Source organism: Gallinula chloropus (assembly GCF_964237585.1).
Source record: "Gallinula chloropus genome assembly, chromosome: 1".
Lineage (NCBI taxonomy): Eukaryota > Metazoa > Chordata > Aves > Gruiformes > Rallidae > Gallinula > Gallinula chloropus.
This window is the reverse complement of record NC_140085.1, coordinates 24,677,300-24,691,193: the sequence shown is the minus strand read 5'-3', so window position 1 is coordinate 24,691,193 and position 13,894 is coordinate 24,677,300. Positions and strand designations below refer to the sequence as shown.

General features: G+C 38.9%; 1 protein-coding gene across 1 annotated transcript in view; it reads right to left on the bottom strand.

Moving 5' to 3' along the window:
• GNPTAB (N-acetylglucosamine-1-phosphate transferase subunits alpha and beta) overlaps positions 1 to 13,894 on the bottom strand; it is a gene marked incomplete at its 5' end in the record, with an annotated part of 47,705 nt that overhangs the window by 16,849 nt on the left and 16,962 nt on the right. The window contains 5 exons of the mRNA XM_084263005.1: positions 371 to 574; positions 1,341 to 1,464; positions 2,808 to 2,978; positions 4,065 to 4,244; positions 5,961 to 6,122. Coding sequence (XP_084119131.1) covers positions 371 to 574; positions 1,341 to 1,464; positions 2,808 to 2,978; positions 4,065 to 4,244; positions 5,961 to 6,122 — 841 coding nt within the window. The remainder of the gene's footprint in view (positions 1 to 370; positions 575 to 1,340; positions 1,465 to 2,807; positions 2,979 to 4,064; positions 4,245 to 5,960; positions 6,123 to 13,894) is intronic.

Below are 13,894 nucleotides of genomic sequence, written 5' to 3'. Positions count from 1 at the left end.
CTCCTATTCAGCTAAAAACTGTTTGCATAGCTGAAATATAATTTCCCCCTTTAAAATTTAAGTCTCTTGGGACAAGAAGTTTGATGCTTGCTGCTCTGTAAAGTATCAAGCACAACACCCATGCTTGGTCAATAACTGTTCTATTAAATAAACCAGCATATAATATTGATTCAGGATTGGATTCATGAATACTAGAAGCATGTGACTTTTTTTCTTCAGTTGCTAGCAGCAATTTTCCACAACTGTACAGGACACCTTGGGGCTGAGAGTAACGATGAACACCTCAAAAAAAAATAATAATAAAAAAAAAAAAATCACACAACTCAAGAGAATCCCTACAGAAAGTTTATCTGTGATGTATGTTACATACCCTGGCCACAGTCACCAGCATCAAATCCACAGGAGAGGACATTGCAGGCCTGATCACAGAATTTGTCAGCAAGCCAGGAATTAGCACAGCCTTGGTTACAGTATGAAACACCACTTATTCCTGCACCGAATTGCCATGGTGGGCCATTCCCAATACCTCCAACTGCACCTCCACCAGCACCATAGCGACTACCCCCACTGTTACCTGCAGGGAGACAAAAGGAAAACAAAAAACACTACTCATCTGAAATTGTTATTTCTAAGGAAAGGCACATTTTAAGTCACAGTGTTAAACTAAAGAGTTGAAAACCTCATTTATTTACCATTTAATGAGGAAAATGCTAACTAAACCTCTGTGAGTTAGTGTAAAGTCTATAATGTGCACATCTTACTGTAGAAGTTTAGAAGCTAGCAAAATTGCAACAAAACCTCCAAAATATTCTGTTTTATCTTCAAAAAGGCAGCTAGAAAAGTTTTTTACTACTTCTCTTGCAGTCTCGATTTGACAGAATCCTAGTGTGGTATCACTTCCTCAATCCAGAAGCACCACTTAATCTTCCTACTCTGCTGTCCCAAAAATTTGATCTAGGAACTAATGGTACAGCTTCATAGTCCTGCTATTTGGGTTCTGAGTGAAAATAATATATTAAATATAAAAAAGTTTAGATAATAAATATTGTATAATACATTACACAATTAATAACAACAATTTAAATTTGAAATATCTTCTTTTCAGCTAGTCAAATTCACTACCCAAAGTAAGTTTTTCCTGTGCACTACTATTTGCTGTAATTTTCCACAGAAATTTCTGGTTTGCCAGTTCACAACTTACAGTTTTCATCTGTAAGCTAACTTTCTTTTTATTATCAAAGAGGGCAAATTTTGCAGTTACAAGAGAATGACAAAGTTATAGAATTATTCTTGTAAGAAAAACCGAACCATTCACTTCCCGTTTAATATCACTGTCTTACCAATGCAATCGCCTCCATCCCAATCACATGCTGAGTTGTTACAGGCTTTATCACAGTACCCATCTTTAATCCAGGAGCCTGGACATCCCTCAGCACAGTTTGGCACAGGCCAAGTCAAGTAAACCTGGGAGAACATTACAGTCTGAGACAAGGACTGGCAAATATAAGTCAAATGAGCTTCTTTCTTGGAATACAGAGACTTAAAATATTGCCTCCCTTTGCACAGTGCCTTAAGCATTCATAAAGCTTTTGAAATAGCATTTAAACCCCATCACCTGTGAAGTTAATGTTACCAGTGAACTGAAGAATTCCTGAGGCCACACAGCAAAGCAGCAATAGCCAGAAATAGACAGCAGGACTTATCAAATCCACTTCTGAAAACAATATTCCAATGATAATTAATATTTTATCAGATGAGAAGGGGGAATTTAACTCTGAAACAGCTATGCAGCTCACTTGTTCTCCTGACTCAAAATGTCTCTTCATTACTAACCAGTCATGACATAAGCAGTACATGTTGAACATTGCCCCTGAAACATGTGATCCTCTATGACATAAATAAATCTAAGAATTGCCATTAGGCCTTACTGCTTCGAGATTTCAGCAGCGTATTTCCTGCTAAAACTGATCAGGTTAGCACAAACAACACTGCATCTATGCATCACCATAACTGAGAATAACTGAAGAACCATAGAAGCACACTAACAACATGATTTTGCAATTATGTGTCTACATACTTAAATATTTAAAACAACTTGTAGCTTCCCAATGTCTTCAAGTACTGAGAGAGTTATTTTAGGGTATCTTCAGCTACTTTTGTACAACCCTTCCCTGTGCGTACACAAGTGTGCACATCTACCTGCATCAAGTGTTTCATTCAGTGGTCTCTAGTGCCTTGTGTACTTACTGCTTTAATATAAACAATAAATATAAATCTTTTTTTTCTCCGTATCGTTCCTGCAGATCAAGCTCATGGATGAAAATTGCTGGTAGCCAAAGTGTTCCCACAAAGAACTGATTCTGTTTGAACACTTCCCACAAAAAAAAAAAAAAAAAGAGCATCACAAGGGAGGGAAGACTGACAGCTGCCAAATATCACATCAGTCTTACCAGTGCTTCAACAGGCTGAGGAAGACTTAGAGAAAGACACTGATAAACTGAAACATGAAGCCTGATAGAGGAACCACTATACCACCAGAAACCTGTGAGTGAGTATCAATAGAAGTAATTCTGCAACCCAAGCATCAACACAGTATATATACACACACACAAAAGGACAGAGCTCTTCTCACCATGCGCCTTTGCTAACAATTCTCTAATTAAAACCAAAGAACCTTTAGATATAAAAAGGGAAGCGAAAGCAAATCTTGTATTTGCTCTCCCTTTCAAAGTACTTTTTTTTGTTTTTATTAGCATAGAAAAATTTTACATTTACTTCTGCTAAAAAACCCTTTCACAATGGCTTACCTTTTGACCTTTAGAGTGACTGTAAAAATCATCAGGCCAAACATCCTTCCCAAACATAACATCATCATTGAGATAGATAAACTTCTTAGAGAGGCCACTGATGCGATGAATGTGACTTTCAATAGCTGGTGAACTGAAGGTGGGCAAGTGACTCACATTCCGAAATATTTCCTAAAACAAAAGAAAGCCCCAACAACCCAAAACAGTTTCATAAGTCAAAAATAAATAAAAAAACCCTAACCATAAAAGGTCAGGTACATCAGATATATTTGATACTTATCTACTACAAAAAAAAAGTTTTAACAGGAACAAAAGAAAATATTAAAGTGAAAAAAAAATTAGAAAAGGACAAAACCAAAACATTCCCTATCTCTTTTTTGCACACAAAACCATTTTCAAGTCTGCTGCTTAAGTTAGAAACTGCACCTCATTCAATGCAAAGGCACAAACTCGTCCTTCACTGGGTACTGAATCAGGCCCCGTGTATGCTATTTATACTTCTCATGCACTACCAGCTGCACAAAATTTCAAGCAAGTTGAACCTCTTCCAGCATTCAAAAAGTCAGGGTTCTTCATCTCTTTCAAGTAATCTCACAAGCACACGGCAACAGAAGTTGCATTAGTATCTTGCTACCATTCTAGGTTGCTCAGGGCTCCTATGGCATGTCCAGATACCAAAATTATTCCCAAATTTTTCATAAGAGGCTTCTAGAGTATTTTTCTTTCACTTATTCAGGAAACTAGAAGGATTCCCTTTCTCCTTTTTAATAAGCTTTTTAGAATACCCAGATACATTTTTTGCAATCACCTTCTCAGTTCCAGTAATTGCATTCCATCCTGTCTTAACACAAACTTACTGGGCTGTTAACTGGTCCTGAGTGACTATTTTGTATTCAAATTGCATTTTCTTCTCCCCAGGTTTTTATAAATAGATTTTATAAGGAAATGAAGACATGGGTATACATTAGCTGAAGCCTCAGTATTTGTAAGTGAGGACTAAATAAAAGCTTCGTACATACTCAGTTATGTCTGCCTGGCCAAAATACAAAGACATACTGGGATTTAATAAAGCCATGGATGAAACAAGGAAGAGATGGTCACTTCTGCCTTCCAAATCAATGCAGCCTTTAGCTGAAAGGGCACAGTTTAGAAACAAACATAGAATCTTTACTAGTGGCACATTTCATGCTGGTATTTTTGGGTTTTTTCGGGGTTTTGGTGGCTTGTGTGTGTGTTTGGCTATTGCTTGTTTTTTACCTGATGTGTCACTATGGTTATCCGAGGATTATCCAGGTTAAGCCAGGAAGGAATCTGCCCATTAGTGACGATGAAAATATGCCGTACCCAAGGGGCATGCCTCTCTATCGATCGTAACGAGTATCTCAGCTCTTCGTTATCTTCAAAACGGCTGGCAGAAATATCTTCATCCTGTTTTGACTATGTAAAAAAAAAAATCCTCTCTTAGATTTTAGATAGAACATTCAAGTTGATCCAGCTAGGTAACAACTGTGCACATGGTTGCATAAGCATTTGAGGAGTTAAGACATTCAAAAATAAAAAATATATTGATCAAGTACCATTACTCTTCTGAAGGATCATATTCTTCTGAATTATAAAGGTGGACAATACAATCTTCTGACATTTATGTCTGACCACGTGGTATCATTAGGAAGTCTGCTGACCACATTGCAAGATGACAGTGCCTTGTGTGAACCTGGCTCTTGAAGAGAGTCTCAGAAACACCACACCCTTCTGTTTTTCTGGATTATTATTCTCAATTATTTCCCGATCTTGATCAGAAGCCAAGTTGTATTTCAAATCTGTAACATCACCTTTCAGAAATGTAGTTTTAAGAAGCTGGGGCATTCTAAGTACATTGCATCATAAACCATGTATGTTGCCTAATACAAATTATACTGAGAGCATCATGATGTAGGAGCTCTTCAATCATCCCCTGTTATTAACAAAACTGAGCCTAATATTCACTATCAGGTAGCTAAATGTTTCCATATGTTTTTGTTTAATTAGAGCCTCTTCAGGTAAATAACAAAATGAGATTACGTGACACTAACATAAGTTTCTCTTTACATTTATTAGAATTTAATGGCCTCTTCTCAGAGCAACAATTAAGGCTGCCTAAAAGGAACGTTTCTAAAAGAAGTATGCCCAACTGCAATAGGACGCTCAAGAGAAAAACTGAACATTTAACAATTACCATTTTCACTGTAGATTCTACACACTCTAAGTAAGTCTCCTCCATTTTTAGGAAGGAGAGTACCAAGCTCACACATTCTCAAAACCGTAACAACTGAAAACATTTCAGCAACACCAACATCCACTGGCTAGGTACATTTACGAAGTAATGCGTAATTCTGACATGGCAAGTATGAAGTGCAAGTTCAAGGTTTGTATTAAGGAGAAGTTCCCCAAAAGCCAGGTTCACAGGATGCAGATACAGACTACAAGCTTTCCTGGAGAGGGCTGATTTACTTTATCCATCTCACTTGATGCTTATGGTAAAATTAAAATTCGAGGCAGAATAAAACTCCCAACATTTTAAAAGATCTTATCTTGAAGCACACATCTTGTTCTTTTATTTCCTTTTGCTAAACCAAACATCCTTACTTGTATCAAAAGCATTCAAAGTAAATCTCCTTTTCTTACAGACATCTGTATTTCAGGTCTTCAAATTTTGGGAAAGAAGCCATTAGCATTTGCTCAGCATATATGATGCTTCAAAGCAAAAGAGGTCTAAGAAACATACTGGAAAGGAGATAATCATGTTTGTTAATAAAGCACTCTCTCTGCTCCACACACGAGAAACCTGCTTATCTCTCAGTCAGTTTAGTCTTTCAGGATGACTGCACACAGCTTTTATCAGAACACGTGCAGAGGGCAAAATGTTTTGCTTAGTGGTGAACTAAGTGGTAAACATGAAAATTTCAATTAAATGTCACTCTGATCCTTCTTCCTCCTTGATTTCAGGATTTGACAGTGTTCTTGTGGTGTTTTCTTTCAACATAATAAGTACTGGATTCTTAACACATACAAGCTTGTAGAAGAAATCCTATCTTCCTTGTCACTGACTAGTTAGCCTCTACTTGCAGTTTTTAAATACTGCAACCTTTACATGCTGTAACAAAATTGACCTACCTGACTGACAGAGCTGAGGTCCCACAGTAAATAAGCAGGATTAAGCATCAGTTCCTTTCCATCTATAGTCATGTTCTTCTTTGCTTGCTTGCTCAGTTCTTGGAAACCCTTGGGGTTATTCAGTTGCAAGAGAGCCACGCTGGCTTCTGAATAAAGCTGCAACTATACAAGCAGAGAAAGTAATTTCTAAAATGTATCCACAGCAGTACTCTTCCTTTGCCAATTCCACCATTTTGTCACGTCTTTCTTACTGGAGTTACTAATAAGAACAACTTGTAAATAGGTTTTTTAAAAATACAATTTTGCAAGATCAAACAAAAAAAAAACATTTAAAGGTATGCAGCATTTCTAGAGGCTTAATTTTCACTTCCCAGAGAAAATTTCTCTATACACAGTGATCCAGCAACAGTAAAGCATTCCGTGTTATAAATATTTCTGGAGTAATTGAATAGTAAGTCACCACCCATCCCTTCCCCCTCCCCAATAATAAAATTCATTATTTTATTACAACTTCATTGAATGACTAAAAGAGTAATACTTTTTTCCATCTTAACCAAGCAATGCTTTTCTCAGAAAAATAAGGCCACCACTTCATCGTTGCTGTCAGAAGCGTGAAATTTTCAGAATGGTTTACAGATCAACCTACAGCTCGGAAATCTGAGATACAAAGGGCTCCAGAACTAATCCATGTGGGTCTCCAAGTCCTTAATGATGGTTGCCAATATGCTGTTAAGGTCATTTCTTAGTTGGGGACTGTTTGATCTGTTTGCCGTTTTTATCTCTTGCCACGACTAAGTCTGTGTATCAGATTTCACAATGCACAGGCTAAGAAGGGGCTTGCACTACATGCCCTCTTAACAGCTCGTATAGCTTCAAATTGCAGGGCATCACAACATTTCACTAGCAATATAGCATAACCCTATAAAATGCTGTTTTGCTCATGCTACTTCATATGGTAAACACAAGCTAAAAACAGAACTGCATTTTGATTATCTAAGTGCATGCATTCAACAGCCAGACTGAAAATAAATAGTTAATCATTAACAATATTTATTAGATGTTATGCTTATGTTTTGCTCCTTCCTAAGGCAAATACGCACATCTCACAGATTTTCAGTTGCATAAGATCCGTAAAAGTAATTCATAAGTTAACAAAAATTTAATACTTCCATATTTGAAAACAGCAAAACCATCAGAGTTTATTTCATAGCCACTTTAGAAATAAAAAGGTAAAAATCACTTACTAAATCCGACCCTTTCTGCTCATTTTAAAACACTTGCCCCAGAGTTAGCACCCTTCCCTTAGCAGGGCCAGCTGTCCCACTTGTGACATTTTAAAGCTGTTGATGCTTTGACTCATATGCTATTTGAGATCTTTCAGTCTGACTTATGAGGCCTGCCATTAGAAAAATCTGATAAATCTCAGACCTTCCAGGGAATCATCTGAACCTATGGGTGGAAAGGATGGCTTCAGTAGCTGAACGGCTGAGGTATCGTTACGGACTGCAGCTAGCAACCTCCAAAAATATCGGTATCAAAATGCTACAGATTGCAAAGCTGCCAGCAGTGGGTATGTGCTTTATTTAGGAATACAACAGTGTCACACAGTCCTTTAGAACCTGTCATTTAAAACATACATATCACAAACCAAAAATATTATCATCCTAGAGCTTTGAAAGCTTTTAAAAACATTTAGTTTAACTTGTTTCCACCAAAGTCAACAAAATAGGTACCTGTACTACAGAATCCTAACTAGATCTATTACAAACGCTTCCCCTTTTCCCCCCACCAAGACAGCATGTATGTTCTACGTTTCTAAATGTAACGTCTAAGCACAAACAAGAGTTAGTGGAAAACTGTCCTCCACTGTTCAGCGTCGGCATTAAGATAAAAATAATCTGTTCAATGTAGGGGTTATTACATCAATCTTTTTTTCCTCCAGTACCTTTTTTTAAGAAACAAGTCTTTTCATAAGCAAAACTATAAATAAAGTTAGATTTCAATGAAATTACCTTGTGACATAACTAAGTGGATTTTAATAAACCACAAGCTCTGCTCAGAGCATTTTCTTGCTGGTATATTCATAATGGAAGTCTCCCTAGCACATTTTCTGATGTCTCCATTCTCCTCTCAGAAAGGACACATGTGACTGCCTATTCACTTGAAATACTATCTTCTAGAGATCATCTTCAGCCTGACAGAACAAGCCAGCAGATCCAAAGGTACAGTGATAACAGAACAGAAAAACAAACAGGTAGATGTACAGAGTCAGTGTGATCCAGCAACCCTCGGTTTCTAACACTAACAGGCTGAAAAGATGCCATGTAGGCACAGACCACCACCCATGCACATTGGTATCATGCACTTGAAATGGACACAATGGAAAACTGCCTTCTCCCTACCAGGTAACTGTAAATGCAGGTTCTCCTTTGGAGCCAGCATGCTTGGCAATGCTTAGAATTTCTAGACTCAGCAACCCCACGCAGCAGTAAACTGTCACTTCCACATTCTGAAGGAAAGAGCCCTGAAGAGCAGATTTTTAAAAACTTTGGACTCTTAACCAGTCTTTAAATTATTACACTTTATCTTCTTAATGGCATAAGCTGATTATTAATGAAAATAGATGTTCTTTTTTCACACTCCAGTACAGATGGATATTTGATAAATGTGCCTACATAGGAAGGGAAAGGGGAGGCATGCATTGTGTTAAAGAGCAGCCCAAAGCCGGATGAGTATGAATACCATTGTTTTTACAAATTTATCAAATTCTCTTTATAAGCAGCAGTAAAAATCCCAGATCCTCCACCCTCACAGCAGTGAGGGCACTGAAGACCCAGCATCACTGTGCCTCCAGGTTCCCATGTGGATTTTCTTCCATTAGTAAACCCAGGTCATTAAAAGACAAATTACAGCCCTTTCTTTCCAACATAACTCAGATCTATATATGTGTACGTATTTGCACACAGATTAGAGAGGAAACAGTACTTTGCATGGGAAGGAGATCTACAAGCTCTCAGTTTCCCCTGAAACAACCAGGATATTAAATCTTGAAGGAAAGTCACCTTTTAAAAATTTTAACTACTGTATAGTATTTCAGTGAAAAACTGTTAGCACGATGGCCTAAACCTAAGATAAAAATCAAACCAATCAATCCCACATTCTTTCAATTCTTCCCTTCTCAGTCTTGTTATCAGTTTAAGTCAGAAGCGTCTCTTTTAGGCTGAACAATGACAATGCTCTTTAGAAGTGTAGGTAATGGGGGAAAGGAAAAGTAAAAAAAAAAATAAAAATTTTCAGTTGTTCTTTGTGTCTAGGTGCGATTTAACAACCCGATGGCCTTCAGAGCCAGCTTGGGAGCAGGCAGCTGCACAATCAGAGTAACACCTCCATCTAGTGGGTTACTAACGCACGGTTAAGAAAGTGTGGGAAATAAAAGCAGCCAAATACAATTTTCAACCATATCTGTCATAACATACAACTTGGAATAACAAGTGTGATCAGCAGACACACTGCTGCTTACCTTTCACAAATAAAATTCCTTACAGTACAGGCTGTAAGTACAAAAATTCAATAGACTGCAACATACATAATTCACCTTGTATATTAAACCTTATGATTTAACCCCTTCTAGTTGAGCTCAACTACTTTTCTCAGAGATTTTCTTTTAGACTTCTGGAACAACAAACGCATGTTCCTGATGCCCAAACAATTTTTGGTTCTCTGGATTCGCAAGTGATTTCAACCAAACTAAAGCAACGCAATTAAAACAGCATTGCCAACATTCAACACAAACACACCAACTAATAGCTGCACTGCTGAAGTTTTTAGTATTATTTCTTTACTTCCAGCACTGCACTAAGAAAAAGCCACTTAGAGCATGCAGAAACCCATCAAGTATCAGCAGGTGGCTGTAAGACATCAGTCTAGCCTAAATTCAAGTGCAATTTTCTTCACCAAGCATCTTGCACCACAGACTTTAGATTCCAGAAGTGATAGCAACAGAGGAATTGCTGCAAATTTCCGTGGAGATTGTAAACAACCAACCTTTCTGCTATTGAACTACAGCGTTAATCCACTCTTGGAGAACACCACACTTGACTATGTTTATAACTGCCTACCTACAACTCCCACTGAATGAAGAATTGATTCTGAGCTAGGATCTTAGTACATGATTCCATAGAAACAAACTCATCCACACTTCATATGTAAAAATAATTATCCTTGCAAATAAAACTTCTCTTACACTGATACACATATATTCCATTGTAGGTATATCATGAATAAATTGCTGCTATCAAGAGCAGAGGACTGGTTGGGGAACAATCCACTGCTATGACCACACAGGGTACAATAATACAAATATAATTGTTCTAAAGCATTCACCACCAGGAAAAGAGACAGCAACGATGACTGAATGGAGAAACCGCAGAATGCTGCAGATACGTGAGCAAGAAAAAGTGGTTAGGCACCTCTCTGTACAAACAAGTTGCAGAAAGGGAGGTCTTAGGAAAAGATAATGAACTGATCACAACGATAATGTTTACACAAAGATAAGAACAAACTAAGGAAAAGAACCAGCACAGCACAAGCAGAAAGATTTGTGATCAAATGGATAACACAACACAGACAAGAAGAAAAACATAACTGAAACAGAGTAAGAAAAATTCACGCAGAAGTATGTCACTTCCATATAAACAAAGAGATGGAAGACATATCTAAGACACCCCAGAGACGCAGCCTTTATGTTCATCTGGACAGCAATGCAAAATTACAAAGAAACTAGCATTTTTAAGATTTGGTTAAGAGTTAAGCTAGTGATCAACTTGGATACAAACAACTGTATTAGCCACCTGCTTGGACTTCAGAAGAATTGAAATACATAAAGAATCCATTCATCCATCAAATTTGTTGTTGGACTAAGACTACCAGGGGATGTGATCGGAACAGAAAAAAAGATGATGAAAGGTATCATCCAATGAAACAACTCCAGTAGGTACTCAACAACTTCTTTGCCTCAGCCTTCACTAGCAACATCTCTCCTCATCCCTCCTGGGTCAGTCGGCAGCAAAATAGGGCACAAGGGAGTAAAACCACTCCCAGTGTAGGGGAAAAATCTGGTTTGTGACCGCCTGAATGACCTGAACATATACAAGTCTATGGGACCTGATGAGATGCATCCCGGAGTGCTCAGGAAATTGGCTGATGTGGTTGCCAAGCCAGTCTCCATCATATATGAAAAGCCATGGCAGTTAGGGGAACTCCCTGGTGACTTGAAGGGCAACGTTGTGCCCACTTTAGAAAAACTTAGAGGACAACCGAGGGAACTACTGACCTGTCAGCTTCACCTCTGCGCCCAGAAATCATGGAACAGATCATTCTAGAAGCTATGCTAAGGTACATGGAAGACAGGGAGGTGATTTGAGACAGTCAGCATGGCTTCACCAGTGGGTGGTCCTGCCTGACCAACCTGGTGATTTTCTGTGGTGGGGTAACTGCATCAGTAGACACAGGAAGGGTGATGGATGTAATCTGTCTGGACTTCTGTAAAGCCTTTAACACAGTCCCCCACAACATCCTTCTCTCTAAACTGGAGAGATGCAGATTTGATGGGTGGACTGTTCAGTGGATATGAAATTGGTTGGATGGCCTCATCCAGAGAGTAGTTGTCAATGCCTCAATGACCAGATGGAGACATGTGACAAGTCGTATCCCTCAGGGGTCCACACTAGGACTGGTATTATTTAATATCTTCAATGTCATTGATGATGTTGAGCACACCCTCAGCAAGTTTGCAGATACCAAGCTGTGTGGTGCAGCTAACACACCAGGAGGACAGGATGTCATTCTTAGGGACCTGGAGAAGCTGGAGAAGTGAGCCTCATGAGGTTCAACAAGAACAAATGCAAGGTCCTGAACCTGGGTCAGGGCAATCCTCATCATCAATACAGGGTGGGAGATGATGCGCTAGAGAGCAGCCCTCCACAGAAGGATTTATGGGTGCTGGTGGATGAGAAGCTTGAGATAAGCCAACAACGCATGCTGGTAGCCCAGAAGGCCAGTCACATCCTGGGCTGCATCAAAAGCAGCACAGCCAGCAGGTCAAGGGAGGTGATTCTGCCCCTCTACTCTGCTCTTTTGAGACCCCACCTGGACTCCTGTGTCCAGTTCTAGAGTCCCCAACATAAGGGCATGGAACTGTTGGAATGGGTCCACAGGAGGGCCATGAAGATGATTAGAGGGCTAGAGCACCTCTCCTATGTAGACAGGCTGAGAGAGTTGGGGTTGTTCAGTCTGGAAAAGAAAAGGCTCTGGGGAGATCTTATAGCAGCCTTCCAGTACCTGAAGGAAGCCTATAGGAAAACTGGGGAGGACTTTTTAGAAGGGCATGGAGTGACAGGACGAAGTGGAATGGTTTTAAATCGGATGGGGGTAGATTGCCTATTGTAAAAATTCTTCACTAAAAGGGTGGTGAGGCACTGGAACAGGTTGCCCAGGGAGGTGATGGATGCCCCTCCCTGGAGGTGTTCAAGTCCGGGTTGGATGGGGCCTTGAGCAGCCTGGTCTCATGAGAGGTGTCCGTGCCCATGGCAGGGGGGTTGGAACTCGATCATCTTATCTTTATGGTCCTTCCCAACTCAAACCAGTCTGTGATTCTAGAATTCTATGAAATGGAAAAGAGAACTGCAATCAAAAAATTAAGGTCTGGTAGTAGGTCTTCTTCCAAGGCATTCATGAAAGATGTTGTCTAAGAAAGGTTTTAATTACAGCAGAAGAGACATAGGCCACTAAGAATAAGGTCTGTGGCTTTACAGATTTACAGCAGAAATCCTGGGGAGAAACAGGACCTGCTCAGTGCTGGAAGCAAAAATTTATAGGAAAGGAAAAGGAAATAAAAGGAAAAAAAAAAAAGCATGAATACTGACTTGAACAATAGTTAGATTATGCAATTAAAGAAATACTTTCTAATTTCATTAGTGGTGGTTAACTGGGGAGACCTGGGGAACAAGAAAAACACCACCCAGAAAAAATTCTCCCACAACAACATGTATTCTAACAGAGGTATGTTCTAGTAGCAAAAATAACAGTTCAAGCCATGACAGAGGGAAGGAGAGAATATGGTATAACAAAGGACAGAAAGACTGAAGGGTCCAAGAAAGACATAAAAGTTACTTCGACAAAGGTATATCAAATGTCAACCACACAAGACACCAGAACTAAAGAAAAAAATAAATTTAAAAGTAGGGTCCTATGAATAAAAGAACTTAAATTTAAATCAAAATCATTTTGGAAAAAAGAGCAAAAAGAAACATCTGCTAAAAGAGAGTGAAGTTCCAAATATTGTTTGGGACACAGACACACACATACATTTCTCAGAACTATGTTGCTATGAGAGCTTGTATCTATGATGTTCAACCAGAGGACAAATGTTGCCTAGAATGGTGCTCTTAGGCCATTCCCAGACATGGAAGCAGACAGATTTCTACCAAATAATCTTTGAACTGACAGAGGCAAGGTTATTTCTGATACTAATTTGGTAATTAATGAGAAAGGTACAGAAGAGCTGCTCCAAGAAAATAACCCTTGGTCAGGCCAACGTAAGATAATAGAGTTTATATTGAAACAAACAAAAAAATTAAGGAACATCTTGTAACTAAATTTCTTGAACGCTACAGGGCAAGTTTAACAAACTAAAACCACTGGTAATTGTCAAAGGCATTCTGAGCTCTCCAGCTTCATTAAGTCCAAAGTTAAAACTTCCAGAAACCTGTAACTTAAACTGTGTTGAGGGAACTAGAAAAGGCTCCAAACCCAAAGCAGATGAACCGGCACTCAAAGAAGATTCTTCAAACGGCTCAAAGTCAGGAAGCATTCAGCCAGCATGTTCCTCATGCAAACTTGAAATGAAGAGCCTAGCATTGCAGACAGCAAAACTG